General features: G+C 41.9%; 1 protein-coding gene across 3 annotated transcripts; it reads right to left on the minus strand.

Annotated features, from left to right (window-relative positions):
* LOC106566940 (serine/threonine-protein kinase 38) lies at positions 1 to 27,999 on the minus strand. 3 transcript variants are annotated; one of them, XM_014135603.2, is made up of 13 exons: positions 27,907 to 27,999; positions 21,768 to 21,904; positions 10,949 to 11,000; positions 10,743 to 10,865; positions 10,561 to 10,644; positions 7,340 to 7,463; positions 6,795 to 6,949; positions 6,506 to 6,608; positions 4,741 to 4,802; positions 4,371 to 4,488; positions 4,006 to 4,225; positions 3,712 to 3,806; positions 1 to 3,444 (listed from the first exon to the last, which is right to left on the minus strand). In XM_014135603.2, exons 2-13 carry the CDS (start codon positions 21,896 to 21,898, stop codon positions 3,305 to 3,307), a joined length of 1,407 nt encoding a protein of 468 aa, XP_013991078.1. In that variant the 5' UTR covers positions 21,899 to 21,904; positions 27,907 to 27,999; the 3' UTR covers positions 1 to 3,304. The 3 variants fall into 3 exon arrangements, with proteins under 3 accessions (XP_013991078.1, XP_013991077.1, XP_013991079.1); XM_014135602.2 differs by having other exon boundaries at positions 6,497 to 6,608; XM_014135604.2 differs by lacking the exon at positions 27,907 to 27,999 and adding an exon at positions 18,689 to 18,734 and having other exon boundaries at positions 6,497 to 6,608.

Here is a 27,999-nt window from a genome sequence, read left to right on the forward strand (position 1 = left end):
TTCAACATAGTCCTAGGTGTTTTATTTAATGCTGTTAAAAGTCTACCACCATAATAGTGCAGGTGAGTATTTCTACCAGAAGTGAAACAAGCGGTCTGCCATTGACTGGCAAAATAAATGTGCCTTTTGAACTAACTAGAGAACCAATACCCACACGACTTAGCCACTTTCTGCCTTAACAGTGGGTTAACGTACTCAAAAGGATACATGGTGAAATGCACATCTCAACCATACAGTTTCTAAGCCTCTATGGTAGTAGGCTACTAGCTAACAAGTCTAACCAGGGATACTGCCTAGTAGCACCTTTGAGGAACACTGAACAATTCTCTGAAAACCATGTTCTCTGAAAACCAATTGATATGCCATCTATTACACAAAGACTAGTTTACGCTGTTGAAACGGTTGCATGCATTACAACAGCCCTGTAAGAACTTATTTGCACTATTGAGAGATGACGGAGCAATGAGTGGGTGACTTTACATGATGGGGCTTGAGAAACTGGTCGTTACTTCTAGCCTGGTTTGTTGTGTAGGGTTCGCTTTGGTCAAATTAAAAAAAACTGACAACCTCACCCTTCTCCTGTTTGGATGAAAACATTGTTGCTCTTGGCGAAGGGGTCTTAATCAGTCTTGAGTAGCAAGGGATGTTTAGAATCCAAAAGGTAATAAATAATTAATATTTAATTAAGACCTTTGTTCTCCATTTACATTATTCCACCTCATTTAGTTTGTCAGATAAAACAATTTCCAGAAGAAAATGTAACTCCTGCACATGGCTAGCTTGCCCATTCAACCAGTGAAATGACATTCCCTCACCCATTAAAACAAAGACGGATTTCAGAGCGGCCCATTATTTTGCTGTACAAACGGAAACACCACAGATATTAAGTGCAGTTATTCAATGTGAAGTGGCAGAAAATATACAATAGAAACCTCACACCACAGTGGATTAAATACAACTCCCCCTACTTTTGATTGAATGTTCCCTATAAAAAGGTTTGTACAGCCGGTTTCCCCCCACCTTGTGTGCCTGGGGGGAAATAACAGCATACACACACACACAGTTGGATGACATCTACAAAAGAGCACCCACCTTAGTGTTTGTTAATTGAACACAACATATTCCAACATCTTATTTTTACTGAGCATATCACCCATTCCTCTAAAGACACATGCAAATCTCACACACCAAGCAGCATACATTTAAAATACAATTATTCCAAAAAGCCATTTGCACTTTGCCAACTCATCCGCCCAATACTGTTTACACCCGGCATTACAACAGGATCAGTCGGGCATCAAGCATCAGTAAAAGGTGAGACCAGTCTCAAAATCAGTTCTGTCGCTCAGTCAGAAAAACAACTAAAAAAGTCTGGATATTAAATCTCAGCAAGTAGTCTAAACTACCCAGAACACCGTACAGATATTTAACAAAAATACCAGACATCTTCTCCGTGTGACAAACCTACCACTCCTGTGGTTTAGGCTACATTCCATTCAAATTACAGCATTTTGGAATTAACATGGCATTAAATTCATCTTCAACTACGTCTTGGGATTACATTCGATTCAAATGACAGCATTTGGGATTGTGTTAAGAACAGTGAGTCACATATAGCCCTGTTTACAGAGTTACGGTCGAGTTTCTCACTCACACCTCTTAGCCTCTTGAAAAGTATGGACATACCAGGTGGCATATCCTTGACACAAAACAGACAAATGTAAAGTATTCTTGCTAAGAAATAGCCAAGCAACAGGAAGAGCCTGAACTATAGACACGACAGGAAGTGGAAAGGGTGTGTTAATGACCCCAACCTAGGGTCAACAGAGCCTGAGTGTGTCTCAATACTCTAAAAGCTGCTCCTTTTCTATTCTCTGTTACTTACATATCCGCTGAACAAACTTGCTCTGCCACCTCACCTACCAAGCCCTTACAGACCAGTGGTCAGTACAAAAAAAAGAGAAGAGTATCCATATATTGGCCTTACTTATAGCACCCCTATCCCAAAGGTCCATGGAAAAGTACCGAAAATAATGGTTGGTACATGCACCAAATTTTTGTATTTGATTTTGCTCTCTAGCAAAAGGACATGCATATCCACAAACATTATAAGTCCGACAGAGTATTGGTAAATCAAATGAGTTAGAGGACAGCACGAAGGTGCTAATATTAACAGCGGATGATTGTCAAACTAAGAACCTAAAAAGCTAGGCTTCTGGAAGGTGTAGTTCCATTTCAAATGGAATCATATTCAAGAGAGGCGATTCTATTGCTATAAACACTTGCCAAAGTCCATGTAACAGCTCCCTCAAAAATTAGACTGAATAGTTACAACAATTACACTCAGCTCTCAATGTTTTTGGTTATGAGTTGGCTTGTTGCAACAGGCAACCGGTCCGAAGCACCATCATCCAAGATGCTTCAGTAGAGAGCTCTCTAAAAACACATGAAAAACATTGACATATATTCCCTGAAAAGCATCATCGGTTTGTCAAATTACACTATTTCTAATGTTTTTAATGGCGGAACTCATTTCTAAAAAGATGGAGAATTCTATTGTGTGTGGGAAAAAGAAAGAAAAACTGAAGAGAGAAAAGCTAGCCCTTTGACAGAAAAGTGAGGCATATTGGATCCTAGTCCCATGCTGGTGGTCACCCAGCTAAACTTTAAGACTTCAATGCCTGTTTGTGGAGGAGGAAGTGAAGAAGGCTGGTATAGCCAGTCAAGTGTGTTCTTCTGATGTGAAAATGGGCTCTGGCCCCTAAGGTGACCGGTTATGCTGGTATCTTGTTTCAGTCCCTTGGGATACTGAAGGATAGAGAATCAATCTTGGCCGAGTTGGACCGATGCTAGTGGAGATCTACGAGAGATGGTCCCCAAACTAAGGTCATATCAACACCTCCAAGACTGCTCATTGGTGGATCCTACACTTTAGTTATGGGAACTTTAATCCTGGGGTGGAATGGCATATGAGTTTTCACATAGAAAACAATCACTGTCCATCCCTTCCAACGCTATGGCTTTTTTAGATAGAGTAGGTCACACTTCTCTACACAGTACACAGAGCCCTACAAGTCCCCTACAAGTCCCCTGCAAAGGAAGGAGAAAGGTCCCTTCAGCAGGATCAGACACATGGGATAGTCTCAATTATGATGGACCCCTTCAACAAGCTTGAATAGGGTAATTTAGTTTCTACCTCCAAAATCGAGTTTGGGAGAGGAGTGGACGTTGGGATCCATGGGGAATTCCTTTTGAATGCCAGTCTGAGTGGCAGGTAGAGTGAGTGAGGAAACAAAAGAAGGATTCATCTCTTCCCTGTCTTCATGTAGGAGGGGATAGCCCCTCGGGCTGTGAGGCCTTCAAAGCGCTTGTAGGTGTAGTTGATGAAGACCCAGTCCTTGTTCTTGAGGTCTGCCTCAGAATGGTTGGACACCACGGGGGCAGCTGAGGCAGAAAAAGACAGGGATTATTTCACACAGGGCAATAGAGGAAAACAAAGGATCCAAAATGTGAGAATCCTGTTTCAAGGTGGCATTAGTTAACCAGGGCCATGTTTAATAGGCACAATAGAAGAAAACAGACTTAACCTGGGAGTGACTAACTGGTGTAATACGAAACGTCTTTGTTTTTCGCTGTGTGCCCTAATGAACACTACCCTGTTGAATTATGACTAGTGGCAGCCACTAATGTTGGTGACAATGAGAAACATACCTGTCGGCTGGAGGATATCAGAGTCTGGGAACTCGTCAAAGTTGGACGTGTCGTCGATGCTTTTGATCTCAATGGGAATGGCAGCGGGTCGCTCTCTGTAATTAAAATGGAACCCTGTTTTTAGAATGTCACTGTTCCAATTTTTGAATGCACCATTAACTGATACAATCAGCTACATCCTCAAAAAAATGCTAGCCAGGAGATTTTGGATATTGACAAATAACCAGCAATTAAGTGGAAAATATCATATAAAAAAATGTCAGAAAAGTGAACTATTCTTTTAAGCCCTCGTACCTGATGTGGTCATAGTCCACCCCCTCGAAGAAGGCGTTGCCCTTAATGTCCTCCACCCCAGTGGCTCCGATCCTGTGCTCCTCCTCACAGCAGAACCTGAGGATGAGGTCCTTAGCTTTCTCCGAAATGGGCACTTCAGGGGGGAAAGTCAGTGTTTCTTGCCAGTTCATCACCTTCCTGTAGGTCTCCTGTGGGGTCTCTGAGCAGAACGGGGGATAGCCTGGAAAACAACACATGGGATCAACAAGCCTGGCATGGGAAAACACATAGTAATGGCACCATTCTGTGACATTCATGCAAGATGATTGAAAGCCAATCGATGCTTTTTCAGAGGCCCCAAGCAGAAGACGTTGACAGGATCTCACCTATCAGCATCTCATACATGATGACTCCAAGGCTCCACCAATCACAGAGCTTGTTGTATCCGTTCTGCATGAAGACTTCAGGGGCGATGTAGTCAGGGGTGCCCACAGTAGAAAAGGCCTGGGGAGGCACGAGAGAAAGATCAGGCAATGTGACTACAAGACTACACCAATACAAATGTGGTCGTGTTTGAAATCGACTGCATTCCAGTCAGTGACTGCAGACTGACAGATCTACAAATCACCCTGCATCCTAAATAACTAAATTTTATATGTGGATTAGTCCGTCCAAAAAGGATGCTCTCGAACACGGCCCATGTCTACTTGTAGAATACACTGTATTTTTCCCTCCCATCTAGCTTCATTTTCTCACCAGCTGTCTCCGGTTCCTCTTCCATGTCTCTGCTTTCCTCTTTGAGTTCATGTTATTGAATGCTGTAAAGAAAAATAAACAGTTGTATAAAATTACACAAGTACGTAATACTTGCTGAACCCCATAACCTCACTTGCAGGTTAAGCAAAGTATCTTATTAAACCCTTTCAGACTCTTCGTTATCTTCTCTAGGGTAGGGGGCAGTATTTTGACGTCCGGATGAAAGGCATGCCAGTAGTAAACCGCCTGCTACTCAGGCTCAGAAGGTAGGATATGCATATTATTAGTAGATTTGGATAGAAAACACTCAGAAGTTTCTAAAACTGTTTGAATGATGTCTGTGAGTATAACAGAATTCATATGGCAGGCAAAAACCTGAGAAGAATCCAACCAGGAAGTGTGGAAATCTGAGGTTGTAGTTTTTCAAGTGATTGCCTATACAGTGACTAAGGGTTCATTTTGCACTTCCTAAGGCTTCCACTAGATGTCAACAGTCTTTAGAACGTTGTTTCATGCTTCTACTGTGAATAGGGCGAGAACAAGAGCTCCTAGAAGTAGATGAGTGAGAAAATGACATGAGCTCAGAGGTGCGCGCTCATGTGAGAGTTAGCTGTGTTCCTTTTCTTTTTTGAAGACATTGGAATTGTCCGGTTGGAATATTACTGAAGATTTATGATAAAAACATCCTAAAGATTGATGCTATACATTGTTTGACATGTTTCTACGAACGTAAATATAACTTTTTTTGACTTTTCGTTGTGACATTTTGCGCTCGCTTCCTGTATTTAGAGTAGTGGACTAAACACCGCGAACAAAAAGGAGGTATTTGGACATAAATGATGTACTTTATCGAACAAAACAAACATTTAATGTGGAACTGGGATTCCTGGGAGTGCATTTGGATGAAGATCAAAGGTAACTGAATATTTATAATGTAATTTTTGTCATTTCTGTTGACTCCAAAATGGCAGGTATCTGTATGGCTTGGGAAGCTTTGGGAGGCAAAACATTTCTGAACATTACACGCCAATGTAAAATGGGGTTTTTGGATATAAATATGAACTTTATCGAGGAAAAAGGCCGTAAAGCCTTTTTGAAATCGGACAATGTGGTTGGATTAACGAGAAGTGTATCTTTAAAATGGGATATAATAGTTGTATGTTTGAGATTTTTGTTGTTTTAAATTTGCCGCCCTGCTATTTCACTGGCTGTCCCACATACCCAAGAGAGGTTAAGAAACAAATAGCCATTTAGGATCTGTTGATTTACATTTTAGTCAGTTAGCAGAAGCACTAATGCAGAGATTCTAAATTTAAAAAAGAATCCCAATTAGGGAATTTGAAGATTGGTACATGCAACAACTCATAACATGAAGCAAACCTAAAAACAAACAATTTTAAGTTATTCATTTGTATTCTTGTACAAGCACATTTCAAATCATTACCTGGTTAGTAGAGAAACATTAAAGGCACAATATCTGGGACATTTCCAACTGTTCAATGGTATTTCTAATTAATAATAGTGTATAAATGCCTTATGAGCTTTGTACATCAGTTTTACCCCCACCATAACCCAAATATGACTCCATTGTTTGTGTTTTGGTTGTCATTTGGGTCTTTGTAAACAATGTGTAGCTCCAAAAATATGCTTCCAAATCTCAAGGACTACAAGGTCTGAGAAAAAGTCCAAATTGTGGCTTTAACATCAATACAGGGTGTTAGTATGTAAAGTAATGGATTGATTAGGGATGCCTGACTTTGCTTACTGAAGTCACTGGGGAGGCTATGGTTCAGGTTCTTGTAGAACTCGGTACGATGCGCCCTCTTCAGACCTGTGCACAGACCAAAGTCAGACAGCTTCACATGGCCCTGAAACAATCAAGCAAAAACACAATCAGCACAGGCTTATATTCATTAGTGCACACCGTGCTGTGTATTACAAAAGTTTAGCCCATTTTCTTCATTTTGGTGCCTTGTAAATTCAAACAGAATAACATATCGAAACCACCAGTCTGAGCTCATGTTTGTGTCTCTTGAGTACATGCTCAAACTCACTCTGGAGTCCAGTAGCAGGTTGTCAGGTTTGATGTCTCTGTGAATGAAGCCCAACTGGTGGATGGAGTCGATGGCTAGCACTGTCTCAGCGATGTAGAACTGAGTGGCCTCCTCTGTCAGAGTATCCTTCTTCATCAGCAGGGTCATCATGTCACCTGTAGGGGGCAGTGTCTGGTTACAACATGTACAGTCCCAATGGACTTTGAGGCATATTCAGCGAGACAGAAGTTGTTTGTTCGGTGGCTTTGCAGATAGAACATTAAGAATAAACAATCATTACGCAGCACATTTCTATGTTTTTCTGCAACGTTCTGACGGCTGTATCAAGCGTCTCAGAGTAGAAGTACTGATCTAGGATCAATTTAGCCTTCTAGACCATAATGAACATGATATTATTTACAGGAGGGACCCAATACTTGATCAGCACTTCTACTCTGTCTACATACACCTGCAAGAGTAGCTGATCTAGCTTCCAACTGGACAATGACTGTCCCTGTAGTGTAGGAGACTGTTTGGGGTTCAGCTTAGGGTGAGGGGGATAATACCGCCAGGCAGGAACTCCATGATGAGGTAGAGGTTCATCTTGTCCTGGAAGCTGTAGAACATCTTAACCACCCACAGACTGTCAGCCTCTACCAGGATGTCCCTCTCAGCACGGATGTGGCCCACCTAGAAATACACACAAATGGCATGATACATAAACTCAACAAAAAAAGAAACGTCCCTTTCTCAGGACCCTGTCTTTAAAAGATAATTCGTAAAAATCCAAATAATTTCACAGATCTTCATTGTAAAGGGTTTAAACACCGTTTCCCATGCTTGTTCAATGAACCATAAACAATTAATGAATATGCACCTGTGGAACGGTCGTTAAGACACTAACAGCTTACAGACGGTAGGCAATTCAGGTCACAGTTATGAAAATGTAGGACACTAAAGAGGAATTTCTACTGATTCTGAAAAACACCAAAAGAAAGATGCCCAGGGTCCTTGCTCATCTGCGTGAACGTGCCTTAGGCATGCTGCAAGGAGGCATGAGGACGGCAGATGTGGCCAGGGCAATAAATTGCAATGTCCGTACTGTGAGACGCCTAAGACAGCGCTACAGGGAGACAGAACGGAGAGCTGATCTTCCTCACAGTGGCAGACCACGTGTAACAACACCTGCACAGGATCGGTACATCTGAACATCACACCTGGCACAGGATGGCAACAATAACTGCCCGAGTAACAACAGGAATGCACAATCCTTCCATCAGTGCTCAGACTGTCCGCAATAGGCTGAGAGAGGCTGGACTGAGGGCTTGTAGGCCTGTTGTAAGGCAGGCCCTCACCAGACATCACCGGCAACAACGTCGCCTACGGGCACAAACCCACCATCGCTGGACCAGACAGGACTGGCAAAAAAGGTGCTCTTAACTGACGAGTTGCGGTTTTGTCTCACCAGGGGTGATGGTCGGATTGCGTTTATCGTCAAAGGAATGAGCATTACGCCGAGGCCTGTACTCTGGAGCGGGATCGATTTGGAGGTGGAGGGTCCGCCATGGTCTGGGGCGGTGTGTCACAGCATCATCGGACTGAGCTTGTTGTCATTGCAGGCAATCTTAACCTGTTATGGCTAGGGGGCAGTATTTTCACGGCTGGATAAAAAACTTACCCGATTTAATCTGGTTACTACTCCTGCCCAGTAACTAGAATATGCATATAATTATTGGCTTTGGATAGAAAACACCCTAAAGTTTCTAAAACTGTTTGAATGGTGTCTGTGAGTATAACAGAACTCATATGGCAGGCAAAAACCTGAAGATTTCATGCAGGAAGTGGCCTGTCTGACAAGGTGTCGTTCTTCTTGTCTCTGTTTATTGAAGAGTGAGGATCTTAGCTGTCCCGTGACACTTCCTACGGCTGCCATAGGCTCTCAGAAGGCGGCAAAACGCTGAATCGTGGCTTTGCAGGCTCTGGCTGAAACAAAGTAGCGCGTTTGGGTAGTGGCTGGTTACAGTACTGTGAGACTCAGGCTCGTGCCCGCGTCGACCGAAAGCTTTGTTTTCTTTCCTCTATAATTCCCGGTCGGAATATTATCGCTTTTTTACGAGAAAAATGGCATAAAAATAGATTTTAAACAGCGGTTGACATGCTTCGAAGTACGGAATATTTCGATTTTTTTTGTCACGAATTGCGCCATGCGCACGACCCTGATTTACCATTTCGGATAGTGTCTGGGACGCACGAACAAAACGCCGCTATTCGGATATAACGATGGATTATTTTGGACCAAACCAACATTTGTTATTGAAGTAGCAGTCCTGGGAGTACATTCTGACGAAGACAACAAAAGGTAATCAAACTTTTATAACAGTAAATCTGATATTGGTGAGTGCTAAACTTGCCGGGTGTCTAAATAGCTAGCCCGTGATGTCTGGGCTATGTACTTAGAATATTGCAAAATGTGCTTTCACCAAAAAGCTATTTTAAAATCGGACATATCGAGTGCATAGAGGAGTTCTGTATCTATAATTCTTAAAATAATTGTTATGCTTTTTGTGAACGTTTATCGTGAGTAATTTAGTAAATTGTTAGCAAATTCCCCGGAAGTTTGCGGGGGGTATGCTAGTTCTGAACGTCACATGCTAATGTAAAAGCTGTTTTTTGATATAAATATGAACTTGATTGAACAAAACATGCATCTATTGTATAACATAATGTCCTAGGTGTGTCATCTGATGAAGATCATCAAAGGTTAGTACTGCATTTAGCTGTCTTCTGGGTTTTTGTGACATTATATGCTAGCTTGAAAAATGGGTGTCTGATTATTTCTGGCTTGGTACTCTGCTGACATAATCTAATGTTTTGCTTTCGCTGTAAAGCCTTTTTGAAATCGGACAGTGTGGTTAGATAAAGGAGAGTCTTGTCTTTAAAATGCTGTGAAATAGTCATATGTTTGAAAAATTGAAGTTTTTGTATTTTTGAGGAATTTGTCATTCGCGCCACGCCTATCATTGGATATTGGAGCAGGTGTTCCGCTAGCGGAACGTCTAGATGTAAGAGGTTAACGCTGTGCGTTATAGGGAAGACATCCTCCTCCCTCATGTGTTACCCTTCCTGCAGGCTCATCCTGACATGACCCTCCAGCATGACAATGCCACCAGCCATACTGCTCGTTCTGCTCGTGAGTGATTTCCGCAAGACAGGAATGTCAGTGTTCTGCAATGGCCAGCGAAGAGCCCAGATCTCAATTCCATTGAGCACGTCTGGGACCTGTTGGATCGGAGGGTGAGGGCTAGGGCCAGGGCCATTCCCCCCCAGAAATGTCCGGGAACTTGCAGGTGCCTTGGTGGAAGAGTGGGGTAACATCTCACAGCAAGAACTGGCAAATCTGGTGCAGTCCATGAGGAGGAGATGCAATGCAGTATTTAATGCAGCGGGTGGCAACACCAGATACTGACTGTTACTTTTGATTTTGATCCCCACTTTGTTTAGGGACACATTCCATTTCTGTTAGTCACATGTCTGTGGAACTTGTTCAGTTTACGTCTCAGTTGTTGAATCTTGTTATGTTCATAGAAATATTAACATGTTAAGTTTGCTGAAAATAAACAGTTAACAGTGAGAGGACGTTTATTTTTTTGCTGAGTTTACATTTATAGATTGCATGGCAGGTACTACTTTTGTATCCAAAACACTGCTTTGGATTTGTGAGAATGAACATGACTGGCCATTATGTATTGGCCATCAACATACCCTCCTACCCTTTCCTCCTCCTCACCTGCTCCTTCTCCAGCATGTCGGCCTTGCGGAGGATCTTCATAGCGTACACGTGGCCTGTGTCCTTCTTCTGCACCAGACGCACCTTGGGACCAAAACATGTCAATCATTTATTGAATAATAAGCTGAAAGTCTGCAAGGCTACGTAAGAGAGGTGTTTTTAAGAAAAGGGGTGATGCCTACCTCTCCGAAAGCTCCTCGGCCAATCACCTTGAGGGACTCGAAGTCCTCCAGCCCCAGGCGGGTTCGTTTGAGACGCAGGAACTCAGTCTCTTTCCTGGCGTGCTGGGAGCGCCGGATACGCTTCTGCACAGGTAGAGGAGGCAATGGTTAGTGCGCACAACTGCACGTGTCAAAAAGGTTGTGTCTGTGTCAGTCTTCAACGTCACCTCTTCATCAGCCAAGCCCTCTTGATCCATCACTTTTTCCAACTTCTGCTGCCTGGAACAGAAATGGAAAAATGTTTTGAATTATGGTTGTCCATCTTTTTTTTTTTTCGTCGACCAAAATTAACCTCTTCTTTCGACCAATTGATTGTTCAACATTTTTAAAACGTGTAATTTTCCAAACAGACACACCTGTTTTAATAAAAATTAAACTATATGCGTTGAGCTTGTCGATGCTTTAAGCGCAATGTTGGATGAACTTTCTCAGGTGAAAGGACAATTTCATTTACAATTTCTACCGATCTGTGTGCCAGTTAGGGTTTTCATATTCACATTTTCGTGGAACAGATTCATTTTGTTTATAATAACGTCTTTATATCTCAAAATTATTCTCATGTGGTTAATCAAAATTCTATCCAAATCGAAATAAAAATAAAACCTACAAAAAGAAAAAAAAGAGGTAATTTCAATTGCCAACTATGTAAAAATAGCATACATAAAGCCATTAAATAACATTGCAGCCTGCAAGTAGAAAATATTGCTCCGTTCATCTTTCCCTCGATCCTGACTAGTCTCCCAGTCCCTGCCGTTGAAAAACATCCCCACAGCATGCCGCCACCACCATGCTTCATGGTAGGGATGGTGCCAGGTTTCCGCCACACATGACATTCTGGCTAGAGTTCAATCTTGGTTTCATCAGACTGGAGAATCTTGTTTCTCAAGGTCAGAGTCATTTACGTGCCTTTTGGCAAACTCCAAGCGAGCTGTCATGTGCCTTTTACTGAGGAGTGGCTTCTGTCTGGCCACTACCATAAACGCCTGATTGGTGGAGTGCTGCAGAGATGGTTGTCCTTCTGGATGGTTGTCCCACCTCCACAGAGGAACTCCGGAGCTGTCAGAGTGACCATTGGATTCCTGGTCACCTCACTGACCAAGGCCCTTCTCCCCCGATTGTTCAGTTTGGCAGGGCAGCCAGCTCTAGCAAGAGTCTTGGTGGTTCCAAATGTCTTCCATTTAAGAATGATGGAGGCCACTGTGTTCTTGGGAACCTTCAATGCTGCAGAAATGTTTTGGTACCCTTCCACAGATCTGTGCCTCGGAGCTCTACGGACAATTGCTTCGACCTCATGGCTTGGTTTTTGCTCTGACATGCGATGTCAACTGTGGGACCTTATATAGACAGGTGTGCACCTTTCCAAATCATGTCCAAACAATTTAATTTACCATAGGTGGACTCATCAAGGACGATCAATGGAAACAGGATGCACCTGAGCTTAATTTCAAGTCTCATAGCAAAGGGTCTGAATACTTATGTAAATAAGGTATTTAAATTTTTTATGAATTTGAAAAAAAAATCTAAAAACTTGTTTTCGTTTTGTCATTATGGGGTAGTGTGTGTAGATTGATGAGGACATTTTTATACATTTTAGAATATGGCTGTAACGTAACAAAATGTGGACAAAGTGGCTGAATACTTTCCAGAAAGCACTGTATGTGGCATGCCTACCGTTTGACAAACCCCCATAAATGACTTCCAGACAGGACCAAAAAAAGACTCTCGTGCTTACTAAGGTCGGCCTGCAATGGAATTTTATGAATGCCCATCCATGTGGTAGGCCAACCTTTTGTATAACAGCCCATTGCATTGGCTTTATTAGTCCAGATTCCTGTGACTAATCAATTTGGCTATTTAAGCTCGAACATCAGCTACCCAACTTGATCAGGCACGAGCCTATTTGGAATGTGTTTACACAGCAGGAACTGCAGAAGTATTTTCTGTTTCGCTATGATCAGGTTGTCAAAATAAATTACAGATACAAACTTGAAACCACTGATCATGACAATGGAGTGAAAGGGTTATATCCTGCCTGTTTGGCCCTGTCTGGGGGTATCGTCGGATGGGGCCACAGTGTCTCCCGACCCCTCCTGTCTCAGCCTCCAGTATTTATGCTGCAATAGTTTGTGTCGAGGGGCTAGGGTCAGTCTGTTATATCTGGAGTATTTCTCCTGTCTTATCTGGTGTCCTGTGTGAATTTAAGTATGCTCTCTCTAATTCTCTCCTTTGGAGGACCTGAGCCCTAGGACCATGCCTCAGGACTACCTGGCCTGATATCTCCTTACTGACCCCAGTCCACCTGGTCGTGCTGCTGCTCCAGTTTCAAATGTTCTGCCTGCGACTATGGAACCCTGTCCTGTTCACCAGACGGGTGCTACCTGCCCCAGACCTGCTGTTTTCAACTCTCTAGACACAGCAGGAGCGGTAAAGACACTCTCAATGATCGGCTATGAAAAGCCAACTGACATTTACTCCTGAGGTGCTGACCTGTTGCACAAACTACAACTACTGTGATTATTATTATTATTATTATTATTATTAGACCCTGCTGGTCATCTATGAACATTTGAACACATTGGCCATGTTCTGTTATAATCTCCACCCGGCACAGCCAGAAGAGGACTGGCCACCCCTCATAGCCTGGTTCCTCTAGTTTCTTCCTAGGTTCCGGCCTTTCTAGGAAGTTTTTTCTAGGCACCGTGTTTCTACACCTGCATTGCTTGATGTTTGGGGTTTTAGGCTGGGTTTCTGTACAGCACATTGTGACATCAGCTGATAAAGTTCATTTGTAGAATTTCTTCCCTTCTTAATGTATTTGAGATAATCAGTTGTGTTGAGACAAGGTAGAGTTGGTATACAGAATATAGTCTTTATGCAAATAGGGCTAAGTCAATATTTTTATGGGCTCCCGAGTGGCGCAGCGGTCTAAGGCACTGCATCTCAGTGCAAGAGGCAAGACGCTGGTTCGATTCCAGGCTGTACCACAACCAGCTGTCATTGAGAGTCCCATAGGGCGGTGCACAATTGGCCCAGCGTCGTCCGGGTTAGGGTTTGGCCGGGGTAGGCCGCCATCGTAACTGACTTTAATTAAAAGTTAATATTTTTTATTTATGGCAAGAACAGCTCAAATAAGCAAAGAGAAATGACAGTCCATTACTTTAAGACATGGTCAGTCAATCCGGAAAATGTCAATAATTTTCAACTTATCTTCAAATCCAGTCGCAAAAACCATCAAGCGCTATGATGAAACTGTCTCTCATGAGAACCGCCACAGGAAAGGAAGACCCAGAGTTACGTCTGCTGCAGGATAAGTTCATTAGTTACCAGCCTCAGATATTGCAGCCCAAATAAATGCTTCAGAGTTCAAGTAACAGACATGTCAATATGAACTGTTCAGAGGAGACTGCATGAATCAGGCCTTCATGGTCGAATTGCTGCAAAGAAACCACTACTAAAGGACACCAATAAGAAGAGACTTGCTTGGGCCAAGAAACATGAGCAATGGACATTGGACCGGGGGAAATCTGTTCATTGGTCTGATGAGTCCAATTTTGAGATTTTTGGTTCCAACACCCGTGTCTTTGTGAGATGCACAGTTGGTGAACGTATGATCTCCGCATGTGTGGTTCCCACCGTGAAGCATGGAGAAAGTGTGATGGTGCTTTGCTGGTGACACTGATTTAGAATTCAAGGAACACTGTTGGGGCTAGGGGGCAGTATTGAGAATTTTGAAAAAAATATGTGCCCATTTTTAACTGCCTCCTACACCAACTCAGAAGCTAGGATATGCATATTATTACCAGATTTGGATAGAAAACATTCTGAATTTTCTAAAACTGTTTGAATGGTGTCTGTAAGTATAACAAAACTCATATGGCAGGCAAAAACCTGAGAAAAAAAAATAATTTTGTGGCTGTACAATTTTTTTTTTTCCATTGTTATTAGATACCACAGTGAGAAAGGATTCATTTCGCACTTCCTACGGCTTCCACTAGATGTCAACGATCTTTATAAAGTTGTTTGAAGCGTCTATGATGAACAGAGACCGGATGACAAGGAAGAGAAGTTGACCTCCCTGGGATGTCGTCACTTCATTATTGGCTGCACCTGAGTAATCATGTGATGCGATACATTTTTCAAATAAGTTTTTCAAGACACAGGAGAGGTCGGGTTGAAACATTACTGATGTTTCACGTTAAAAATGGCTCTAAAGATTGATGCTAAACAACGTTTGACATGTTTGAACAAACGTAAATAGATTATTTTTTTTACTTTTTGCCGTGACTCCCCCCCGCGCTACTTTTTAGTAGCCTACCGAAGCGCTAACAACTTGGAGTTATTTGGACATCAATTATGAACTTTGTTGAAAGAAACCACATTTGTAGTGAACCTGGGATTCCTGGAAGTGCCAATGAATGAAGATAATCAAAGGTAAGGGAATATTGACAATAGTAATTTTGATATTACATGGTTACAAGATGGTGCTAACCTGTATAGCCTAGCCTATTGTTCTTAGCACAGCACCCGGTTTATTGCAAATTGTGATTTCCCAGTAAAGTTATTTTGAAATCTGGCAATGCAGTAGCATTTACGAAATGTTAAACTATGAATATTTGAATGACAATATTATAATTTACCAATGTTATCGAATAGTAATTTTGTGATTTGTAACGTTGTTCACCGGAAGCATTTGAGAGAAAAAAAAAATCTGATTTTCACCGCTTCGGTAAAATGCTGTTTTTGGATACAAATATGAACTTGATGGAACAAAAAATGCATGTATTGTGTAACATAATGTCTTAGGAGTGTCATCTGAGGAAGATTGTCAAAGGTTGGTGCATAATTCTAGCTGGTTATCCGCTTTTGGTGACGCCTGTCTTTGAATTGACAAAACATTACACACAGCTATTTTCAATGTACTCTCCTAACATAACCTAACTTTATGCTTTCGCCGTAAAGCCTCTTTGAAATCGGACAATGTGGTTGGATTTAGGAGATGTTTATCTTTCAAATTGTGAGAAATAGTTGATTGTTTGAGAAATTGAAATTATTAGATTCTTGCAGTTTTGAATTTCCCGCCATGGTCTCTTGACAATGAATCCCTATACCGGGATAAGATCCCCAACAGGTTATTAACCAGCATGACTATCACAACATTCTGCAGCGATACGCCATCCCATCTGGTTTGCGCTAAGTGGGACAATCATTTGATTTTCAACAGGACAATGACCAAACACACCTCCAGGCTGTGTAAGGGCTCTTTGACCAAGAAGGAGAGTGCTGCATCAGATGACCTGGCCTCCACAAATCACCCAACCTCAACTCAATTGAGATGGTTTGGGATGAGTTGGACTGCAGAATGAAGGAAAAGCAGGCAACAAGTGCTAAGCATATGCAGTAATTCCTTCAAGACTATTGGAAAAGTATTCCACCTGAAGCTGGTTGAGAGAATGCCAAGTGTGCAACGTTGTCATCAAGGCAAAGGGTGGCTACTTTGAAGAATCTCAAATATAAAATATATTTTGATTTATTTAACACTTTTTTGGTAAATACATGATTTCATAGTTCATGTCTTCACTATTACTCAACAATGTAGAAAATAGGAAAAATAAAGAAAAACCCTGGAATGAGTATGTGTCCAAACTTGACTGGTACTGTATTTAATACATTTGCAAACATTTCTAAAAACCTGTTTTTACTGTGTGTGGATTGAGCTTTTTAATATATATTTTTAATCAATTTTAGAATAAGGTCGTAACGTGTGGATAAAAGGTGTCCACATCAACAAACTATCATGGTCCAAACACACCAAGACAGTCGTGAAGAGGGCACGACAACACCTTTTCCCCCTCAGGAGACTGAAAAGATTTGGCATGGGTCCTCAGATCCTCAAAAGGTTCTACAGCTGCCCCATCAAGAGCATCCTGACCGGTTGCATCATCGCCTGGTATGGCAACTGCCAGTGAAATAGCAGGGCGCCAAATTCAAAACAAAAATCTCATAATTCAAATTTCTCAAAAATACAACTATTATATCACATTTTAATAAAGATAAGATTCTCATTAATCCAACCACATTGTCCGATTTCAAAAAGGCTTTACGGCGAAAGCATAATATTAGATTATGTTAGGACAGCACGTAAACAAGAAAAACCACACAGCCATTTTCCAAGCAAGGAGAAGCGTCACAAAAACCAGAAATACAGCTAAAATTAATCACTAACCTTTGATGATCTTCATCAGATGGCACTCATAGGACTTCATGTTACACAATACATGCATGTTTTGCTCGATCAAGTTCATATTTATATCCAAAAACCCCATTTTACATTGGCGCGTGATGTTCAGAAAATGTATTGCCTCAAATGTCCGGTGAATGAGCACATCAATTTACAAAAATACTCATCATAAACGTTGATAAACATTACAACAGTTATTGAAAGAATTATAGATACACTTCTCCTTAATGCAACCGCTGTGTCAGATTTCAAAATAGCTTTACGGCGAAAGCACATTGTTCAATATTCTGAGTACAGAGCTCAGCCATCAAAGCAAGCTAAAGTTACCCGCCAAGTTCTGGAGTAAAAAAAAAGTCTGAAATAGTATTATAAATCTTCACTTACCTTTGCTGATCTTCATCGGAATGCACTCCCAGGACTCCCACAAGAAATGTTCGTTTTGTTTGCTAAACTCCATATTTATGTCCAAATACCTCCGTTTTGTTCGCGCGTTCAGTCGAGTTATCCAAATGTGCCATGCTCGCGCATTTTGTTGAGACGAAAAGTCCAAAAAGTTATACTACAGTTTGTAGAAACATGTCAAACGACGTATAGCATCAATCTTTAGGATGTTTTTATCATACATCTTCGATAATATTCCAACCGGACAAATCCTTTGTCTTCAGAAAGGAAAAAGAAAGCACCTCGCGCTGACGGCCATGTGCATGAATGATCTAATGGCACTCAGCCAGACACCTGGTTGAAATGACTGTCATTCCCTTCCAGGTCACAGTAAAAGCCTGTAACAACGTTCTAAAGACTGTTGACATCTAGTGGAAGCCTTAGGAACTGCAAAATGACCCCTAAGTCACTGTAGTTTGAATAGGGAATCAATTAAAACTACAAGCCTCAGATTTTCAACTTCCTGGTTGGATTTTTCTCAGGGTTTTGCCTGCCATATGAGTTCTCTTATACTCACAGACATCATTCAAACAGTTTTAGAAACTTCAGAGTGTTTTCTATCCAAATCTACTAATAATATGCATATCCTACCTTCTGAGTAGCAGGCAGTTTAATTTGGGCACGCCTTTCATCCGGACATCAAAATACTGCCCCCTACCCTAGAGAAGTTAACAGCTTCTACCCCCAAGCCATAAGACTGCTGACAATTAATCAAATGGCCACCCGGACAACTTACATAAACACCCCCATTTGTTTTAACACTGCTGCTACTGGCTGTTTATCATCTAAGCAGTCACTTTACCCCTACCTACATGTACAAATTACCTTGACTAACCTGTACCCCCGGACATTGACTCGGTACCCCCTGCATATAGCCTCGTTATTGTTACTTTTAGATTTTTCTTTACTTTAGTTTATTTGGTAAATATTTTCTTAACTGTTTCTTGAACTGCATTGTTGGTTAAGGGCTTGTAAGTAAGAATTTAACAGTAAGGTCTACACCTGTTGTATTCGGTGCATGTGACAAATAAAGTTTGATTTGAAACTATGTTTACTCCAATAAGAATGCTTGTTTTTGTTTTCAGTATTGCTACGCTTTATTACATTGTGGGAAAATGAATGCGACACAGGGACTTCCATATTAGACAACCGCGTTTGCCTTTGTTCTCCAGTGTTTTTAACAGGGAAGTAGGGGTTGGACAGGTGCCATTTTGTGTGTCATATTCACCATTTACCAGTTTCCTCTTCAAACCAGCACGGTTGGATATTGAAATCTAAAATGGATAAAAAAATATTTAAAACGTTATTTCTTTACCATCATTATGTGACCCGTGGTTGAACAGACAGACACCTTGTTGTTCTACTGATGAATGACATTTATATGGAAAAATCTAAATTGCGCCTGGTCAGGAATAACACATTACGGACTTTCTCTTGCATGTCAGAGATTAAAAAAACATGTTTTTCTCTTTGTATTATCTTTTACCAGATCTAATGTGTTATATTCTCCTACGTTAATTTCACATTTCCACAAACTTCAAAGTGGTTCCTTTCAAATGGTATCAAGAAAATGCATATCCATGCGTCAGGTCCTGAGCTACAGGCAGTTAGATTTGGGTATGTCACTTTTGGCAAAAATAGGGGAAAAAAGGGTTGGATCCTTATTAAGAGCATACAGGCCTACTAAGCAAGACAGACAGGTTGATGTTATTGGCCCAATATAGAAAACCTGGCGAGGGAAAAGCTAGTAAGAATGTGTTAAAGTCTTCTGCAGAATTTATGCAGTGTCCACCATTTTTTATTTATTTCACCTTTATTTAACCAGGTAGGCAATTTACAATTGCGACCTGGCCAAGATAAAGCAAAGCAGTTCGACACATACAACAACAGAGTTACACATTGAGTAAAACAAACATACAGTCAATAATACAGTAGAAAAATAGGTCTATATACACACAATGTGAGCAAACGAGGTGAGATGAGGTAAAGGCAAAAAAGGCCATGGTGGCAAAGTAAATACAATATAGCAAGTAAAACACTGGAATGGTAGATTTGTAGTGGAAGAAAGTGCAAAGTAGAAATAGAAATAATGGGGTGCAAAGGAGCAAAATAAATAAATAAATACAGTAGGGGAAGAGGTAGTTGTTTGGGCTAAATTATAGATGGGCTATGTACAGGTGCAGTAATTTGTGAGCTGCTCTGACAGCTGGTGCTTAAAGCTAGTGAGGGAGATAAGTGTTTCCAGTTTTAGAGATTTTTGTAGTTCGTTCCAGTCAGTCATTGGCAGCAGAGAACTGGAAGGAGAGGCGGCCGAAGGAGGAATTGGCTTTGGGGGTGACCAGAGATATATACCTGCTGGAGCTTGTGCTACAGGTGGGTGCTGCTATGGTGACCAGCGAGCTGAGATAAGGGGGAACTTTACCTAGCAGGGTCTTGTAGATGACCTGGAGCCAGTGAGATTGGCGACGAGTATGAAGCGAGGGCCAGCCAACGAGAGCGTACAGGTTGCAGTGGTGGGTAGTATACGGATGGCACTGTGATAGACTGCATCCAATTTATTGAGTAGGGTATTGGAGGCTATTTTGTAAATGACATCGCCGAAGTCGAGGATCGGTAGGATGGTCAGTTTTACGAAGGTATGTTTGGCAGCATGAGTGAAGGATGCTTTGTTGCGAAATAGGAAGCCAATTCTAGATTTAACTTTGGATTGGAGATGTTTGATGTGAGTCTGGAAAGAGTTTACAGTCTAACCAGACACCTAGGTATTTGTAGTTGTCCACATATTCTAAGTCAGAACCGTCCAGAGTAGTGATGCTGGACGGGAGAGCAGGTGCGTGCAGCGATCGGTTGAAGAGCATGCATTTAGTTTTACTTGTATTTAAGAGCAGTTGGAGGCCACGGAAGGAGAGTTGTACGGCATTGAAGCTCGTCTGGAGGGTTGTTAACACAGTGTCCAAAGAAGGGCCAGAAGTATACAGAATGGTATCGTCTGCGTAGAGGTTTCTTAGCCTAATCGTCAGCCAAGTGGCTTGCGAAAGTATTCACCCTCCTTGACATTTTTCCTATTTTGTTGCCTTACAACCTGGAATTTAATTTGATTTTTTGGGGGGATTGTATCATTTGATTTACACAACATGCCTACCACTTTGAAGATTAAAAATATTTTTTAACAAACAAGAAATGACAAAAAAAAACAGAACTTGAGCGTGCATAACTATTCACCCCCCCAAAGTCAATACTTTGAAGAGCCACCGTTTGCAGCAATTACAGCTGCAAGTCTCTTGGGTTATGTCTCTATAAGCTTGGCACATCCAGCCACTGGGATTTTTGCCCATTGTTCAAGGCAAAACTGCTCCAGCTCCTACAAGTTGGATGGGCTCTGCTAGTGTACAGCAATCTTTAAGTCATACCACAGATTTTCAATTGGATTGAGGTCTTTGCTTTGACTAGGCCATTCCAAGACATTTAAATGTTTCCCCCTAAACCACTCAAGTGTTGCTTTAGCACTATGCTTAGGGTCATTGTCCTGCTGGAAGGTGAACTTCCGTCCCAGTCTCAAATCTCTTGAAGACTGAAACAGGTTTCCCTCAAGAATTTCCCTGCATTTAGCGCCATCCATCATTCCTTCAATTCTGACCAGTTTCCCAGTCCCTGATTTTAAAAGTTTCAGATATTTTTTTTAGAACACAACCCTGATCTGTACTTCCCCACAAATTTGTTCCTGACGGGTTTGGAGAGCTCCTTCGTCTTCATCGAGCCGCTTGCTTGGTGGTGCCCCTTGCTTAGTGGTGTTGCAGACTCTGGGGCCTTTCAGAACAGGTGTATATATACACTGAGATCATGTGACAGATCATGTGACACTTATATTGCACACAGGTGGACTTTATTTAACTTCTGGAGGTAATTGGTTGCACCAGATCTTATTTAGGGGCTTCATAGCAAAGGGGGTGAATACATATGCACGCACCACTTTTCTGTTTTTAATTTTTTTGAAACAAGTTATTTTTTGTAATTTCACTTCATCAATTTGGACTATTGTGTGCATGTCCATTACATGAAATCCAAATAAAAATCAATTTAAATTACAGGTTGCAATGCAACAAAATAGGTAAAACACCAAGAGGGATGAATACTTTTACAAGGCAATGTAAGGCACAAATACCAAAGTTTGCAACACCCACCTTGAATGACATAACGCATAAGAAGAATGTAGCAATAGAGAACAGAGGAGTTGTAAACAATATGTCAGTGGAAGGCACTGCCCGTTGGCTGAGCCCAGATGGATGCGTGTGTAGTAGGAGGCCTACCTCATCTCTCTCTCCTCATGTTGAGCGATGAGGTTGCTGTAGAAGTTCTCCAGGGTCACCTTGGCCATGGTCACACGTTCCTTGGTGTGATTACTCATCGAGGAGCAGGAACTCTGGCCCGTCATTGCCATGGTTACCTGAGAGATGCATTGAAGGGGGGGGGGGGGGGGTTGCAATTAAGCAACCTGTATATCCTCTTGAAAGAACTATAGGCCTACACTATCATAATTAACTTCAAGTCCAAACCAAACGCAGATGTATTCTACTTTTCACCCGCCTTGTAATTGTGCTGTTTTCACATAGGCCTATACCCTTGCAAACACTTTCAGACTCTTTTATTTGCTTTTAACTTTCACTACAACCCTTTCAAAGTGCTGAACCTCTCTCTTTCTAAAATAAGGGGCCAAGAGAAGAGGGGTTAAAGACAATTGTCCTCTTTCAGTCACCGTACAGTAACTCAAATGTCCAGTCAGCCTCAGCACATTCTGCATGGCTGAGCAACAGGGACCCTTGAGGTTGCAGGAAGAGGGAGGCAAGTGGAAAGATTCTGCCGTTTGGCTAAGAGCTCCAAGCACCGACAAGGCCCTTGATTTTTGTATTGCCGATGCTAGGTCAGGGTAATTCAATTATCCGCCGGACATTCAGTTGGGCAATGAATAAGGAGGTCGTTAAAAGGAAAGACTGGTGCCCAATGAGTCATGGAAGCCGTGTTTGCAGTGCTATGAGAGATGCTGGTCAATTATACTGTGACAGAGCAGTTAAATGGTGTGGAAATCAACTTTGTGCACCCAATGCTGATGGCAGCATTACTCTGAACCAGCGAGGGGTAGTGTGTGCATCATCATGGAGTGAAAACTGTACAGAAAAATACATCGCCTCTAATGTCCAAGACATGCAAACACTTCAAGCACGCCTACTCACAATTTATTTTTATACCTTTATTTAACTAGGCAAGTCAGTTAAGAACAAATTCTAATTTACAATGACGGCCTACCCCAGGCAAACCCTGACAACGCTGGGACAATTGCACGTTGCCCTATTGGACTCCCATTCACGGTCGGTTGTGACACAGCTTGGAATCGAACCAGAGTCTGTAGTGAGCACTGAGAAGCAGTGCCTTAGACCGCTGCACCACTTGGGAGCCCAAAAAACTACATCACTTTTTTTTATTGCATAAGTAAAAAAAAAAAAAAAAAGGTTTTCTGAAGTTGCTAGCTAACACTACATGGCCAAAAGTACATGGATACCTGCTCGTCGAACATCTCATTCCAAAATGATGGGCATTAATATGGAGCTGGTCACCCCTTTGCTGCTATAACAGCCTCTACTCTTCTGGGAAGGCTTTCCACTACATGTTGGAACATTGCTGCAGGGATTTGCTTCCATTCAGCCACAAGAGTATTCGTGAGGTCGGGCACTGATGTTGGGCGATTAGGCCTGGCTCACAGTCGGCGTTCCAATTCATCCCAAAGGTGTTCCATGAGGTTGCGGCTCTGTGCAGGCCAGCCAAGTTCTTCCATACCAATCTCGACAAACCATTTTAGTATGGACCTTGCTTTGTGTACGGGGGAATTGTCATTCTGAAAACAGGAAAGGGCCTTCCTCAAACTGTTGCCACAAAGTTGGAAGCACAGAATCGTCTAGAATGTCATTGTATGCTGTAGCGTTACGATTTCCCTTCACTGGAATTAAGGGGCCTTGCCCGAACCATGAAAAACATCCCCACACCATTATTCCTCCTCCACCAAACTTTACATTTGGCACTATGCATTCAGGCAGGTAGCATTCTCCTGGCATCTGCCAAATCCAGACGTCCGTCAGACTGCCAGATGGTGAAGCGTGATTCATCACTCCAGAGAACGTGTTTCCACTGCTCCAGAGTCCAATGGCAGTGAGCTTTACACCACTCCAGCCGACGCTTGGCATTGATTGCGCATGGTGATCTTAGGCTTGTGTGCGTGCAGCTGCTTGGCCATGGAAACACATTTCATGAAGCCCTCGACAAACAGTTATTGTGCTGACGTTGTTTCTAGAGGCAGTTTGGAACTCAGTAGGGGGTGTTGCAAACGAGGACTTCATTGAAAATTTTAAACAGTAAAAACCATGTTTCTTTTGTAGTCCTTGGTAGCTCAGTTGATAGAGCATGGTGCTTGTAACACGGGGTAGTGGGTTCAATTCCTGGGACCAACCATAAGTAAAATAACTAAGTCACTTTGGTTAAAAGCGTCTGCTAAATGGCATATATTATGTTTTGACATGCATGACAAGTCGCCCACTTCAGCCAAACTAGGACTTGAGAAGCTGCAGGAATGATTGACAGTTGCCCTGTTTGCTACCTAACTGGTTGATGGGGTCAAAGTAGGTAGGTCCAAATATCTGTCATGTAGCTAGCTAGGCTAGCTCTCGAGCACCCAAGGCCAGGCATACAGTCATAGCAGATAGCAAAGAAGGCAACTGTCAATCATTCCTGTGGATTCTCGAGTTATAGGTTGGCTCAAGTGGTTGTCATTCACGTGAAAATATGATGTTTTAATTTTGGACTTAGCTTTAGTGTGGTGGTACAAAGCTTCAATGATTCACAAAGACTGCAGTAGTGTTAGCTAGTTGGGTACTTTAGAAGGGCTAGTAGCTAGTTAACTAACTGGTTTAGCCGAGAGTTAGCATATTACAGTAGTCCAAAGGTCAGAAGGGTCGATTTCCTTAATGTGATTTAAAAACTGGGAAAATGTGCATACTTTATGAAAATACCATTTTCCACCACCATGCTATGGTGGCTAATGTTACTTCCTGACATTGCACACAGCGTTGAGACCAAGGGTAAACAGACTGTTGCAATCCCTTTGGACAATAAGAGGAAACGACTCAATATCGCCATCTGCCAGCATTTGGGCAAACGTTTAAGTTTCTGGTTTAGGTTGACTGTCCTGGATAGAAAGCATTCTCTTGCTGCATGTAAATAGCTAGTAACAACAACTGTTTGCTCAAGCTAGCTCTAATGACAGGTGTAAAGTAATGTGAGCAGGGGTTGGAATGGTTCAAAGAACATAACCGAAAACCAATGTCGTTATTTCCCGGTTTTGTTCCCTGAACCGGTTCCAACCCCTGCTAACGTTACTTCGCAGTTGTCATTGATTTAGCTAGCCTAAACAGTTGTGATCCATACTGTTCCGGAGCAGAACCGTTATTGTAAATGCATGGGAACCTGTTAATAACTTTATATTACGTTCCAGGCATTTTTTTCTAGTCCCACATAAAAACGCCTATTCAAAGCACTCACTGTCACTCAGAAACAATATATCTTCACCGGCTTCGAGGGCATTATCACTTTTATACACCTCGGGTTACCAACATAATCAAAATGACGTTTATGTAAATCATTATTTGGTTAATTTATTCATACTATTTCATCCTTCCACAAGATGTAGTCCCGGCAAATCTAGGGCTGCTACCCAGCCCGGCTGATCATTCTATCAATTGTTGCCAGAGGCGCGACCCAGTCGTTCAGTCTTTTTGTTCTGTATCTATTCCCAGTCGTTCGTTCTAACTGTTCCATTGCCATACTGGCTGGCAACGTTCTTATCCTTTGCTTGCTAGCTAGCCAACTACGGCTAACTTACAGTCATGTCAAAAAGTGCAGCCAGAAAAACAGCAAAGCATTTGTTTAGAGCTTCAGGTTCCTTGGTGTCCACATCCCCAACAAACGATCATGGTCCAAACACACTAAGACAGCCATGAAGAGGGCACGACAAAGCCAATTCCTCCTCAGGAAACTGAAAAGATTTGGCATGGGTCCTCAGATCCTCAAAAGATTCTACAGCTGCACCAGAGAGCATCCTGACTGGACGCGTCACTGCCTGATATGGCAACTGCTCGGCCTCCGACCGCAAGGCACTACAGAGGGTAGTGCGTACGGTCCAGTACATCGCTGGGGCCAAGCATCCTGCCATCCAGAGAAAGCTTGTCAGAGGAAGGCCCTAAAAATTGTCAAACTCCAGCCACCCTAGTCATGGACTGTTCTCTCTGCTACGGCAAGGATACTGTAGGCCTAGTTATCACGTTTCACATTGTATTTATTAACTACAAAATTGTATTTTTAACCCTCCTGCTGTGTTCCGGTCGAATTGGACCGATTTACAAGTTCTCGCTGAAAAATGTAGTTCATTTAATCTGATTGTCTTTAGGTTCCATGACTTTGTCCACACAGGGCATCTGAACACAAATACATTTCGATGATTTTCATTAGTTTGGGTGTTTTATTTAACTTTGTACACCTGTGGTGTTCCAGGTCATTAGAAATGAATGGGTGAGACTACAATTAGAGTATACAATTGAGTGCAGGCACATGCCCATTCATCAGATGGACACACTTCCTCTCCCAGACTTTGAGCACACACACCTCACTCCCCTTCTTGGCTTCCATGGCAACCCCCACAGGAACTTTTCCCCAATAGAATCTTTCACCCACGGGAACCACACCTGTTGTCATTCTCACAAACATTTACATTGTTTCAATAATATATAGAACTTTCTCCTGGTATATAATGTTTTTTTGAGGCCTTGCTCACAATTCATTCTGTGGCAGCACAATGACCAAATGTTATACTGTATGTGAGGCTCTTGATCATATCTTTGATCATGACACTGGTGAGAAGAGTCCTTGTTAAACTTTGACACAAAGTAGTCTATGATAAATAACAATATGTTTAATCTGAGTATTTGTTATAGTCCAAATAATCAATACATTATGCATTTTTTTACTCAAACTAGTCAATGAGGCCTACAGGCCATAAATAGCAAATAGAAGTTCAAAACGTGTAATGTTCACAAGAACTTAAGTTGATAAAAAGATCTAACAACATTAGGTGATAATATATGTATTATGGATTTATAATCAGCTATAATGGGGCGGTCATTTTGGACTGGGAATTAATTAACATGAAACGAACACAACAGGAGGGTCATTTCTGGTGCCGCTTTGCACACACGCTTTTTAGCTAGCTAGCTCAAAAGAAATTCCAAGTTCCTTCATAGAAGTCGCTCCTCCTATGTATAATTCTGTGGACATTATTCGGATAATCATGTCATAACAAGATGTCCAGCACTTCAAGCCTCCTTAACCCTCTCTCGACATCTCCCGACCCGCAAAAATTCAGTCGCATCTTGCGCCATAGGATACACTTGTTTGTCCATCAGGCATGTAAACTAGCTTGCCTGCCATCTTCGCACTGATTGCTTTATTAATGAGCAAAAAACGGTTAATTTCACAGGTTAAACAAATAATATTCACAGGTACTTTAGGGGGATCGAACCGGTTAAGAACTTTATTTTGCTGGTCGGAACAGTGGAACGGAACGAAACGTAGTTCTGGTCAGAACGAAACGATTGGAAAATGTCGGTTCCAACCCCTTCACTTTAACGTTAGATAGCTAAATCAAAGATGACTATAAAGTAAAATGCCAAGTAGATAACGTTAGCCAACCTAATTTAAACGTGTTTACACAAGCGTGTCAAACTAGTTACCTAACTTATCAAGAGTCCATCCAGGCCACCATCACAAATATCTTTGCACACGTTTGTATCGAACTAGCTAACGTTACCTGTGTAGTATGTGTTACTTGTGGTAAAGCCAAGAGCTTGTTAGCTAGCTTAACTAACCTTAGCTAGCCTAGTTTACTGTCAGGTAAGATAATGGGACTAACGTTACGTTAGTTCGGAAAACACAATCAGCTCTCTTCAGTACCTTAGCTAGCTGATGTTAATGCTGATGTTAACTTTCAAATATACTAAATTATGGACCAAATAAACGTTTTAAGGGTTTCAACAACAACAAAAATCTAACCACATGTAGCCACATAGCTTCAACAAATAAGCTAGCTAGCCAACTTGGTTTAGCCGAGTTACCTTAGCTAACTCATGCTGTGCTAAACGTGAAAAGTTAGCTAGCTAACGTTACTGTAGCTAGCCAACCAACCAACCAACGATGATTGGCTGGCTGGCACGATCCATGAGACAGCGACAAGATAAGAGGGAACATTAACCATAACATTTTATTTCACTAAACTAGGTAGGTACATGTAATAGTCTTTAAAAAATATAAGCATTTCGATTTCTCGGCAACTTGGTATTTTGTTATAACTACCTCCGCAGGAACGACCTCGCTCTCTCTGCTCCGCTGTGTGTAGCTCTTCTTCGATGAGGTTTAACGGCGGTTGGCATCCAACGTTACTGGTGC

Source organism: Salmo salar, chromosome ssa13 (assembly GCF_905237065.1).
Source record: "Salmo salar chromosome ssa13, Ssal_v3.1, whole genome shotgun sequence".
Taxonomy (NCBI): domain Eukaryota; kingdom Metazoa; phylum Chordata; class Actinopteri; order Salmoniformes; family Salmonidae; genus Salmo; species Salmo salar.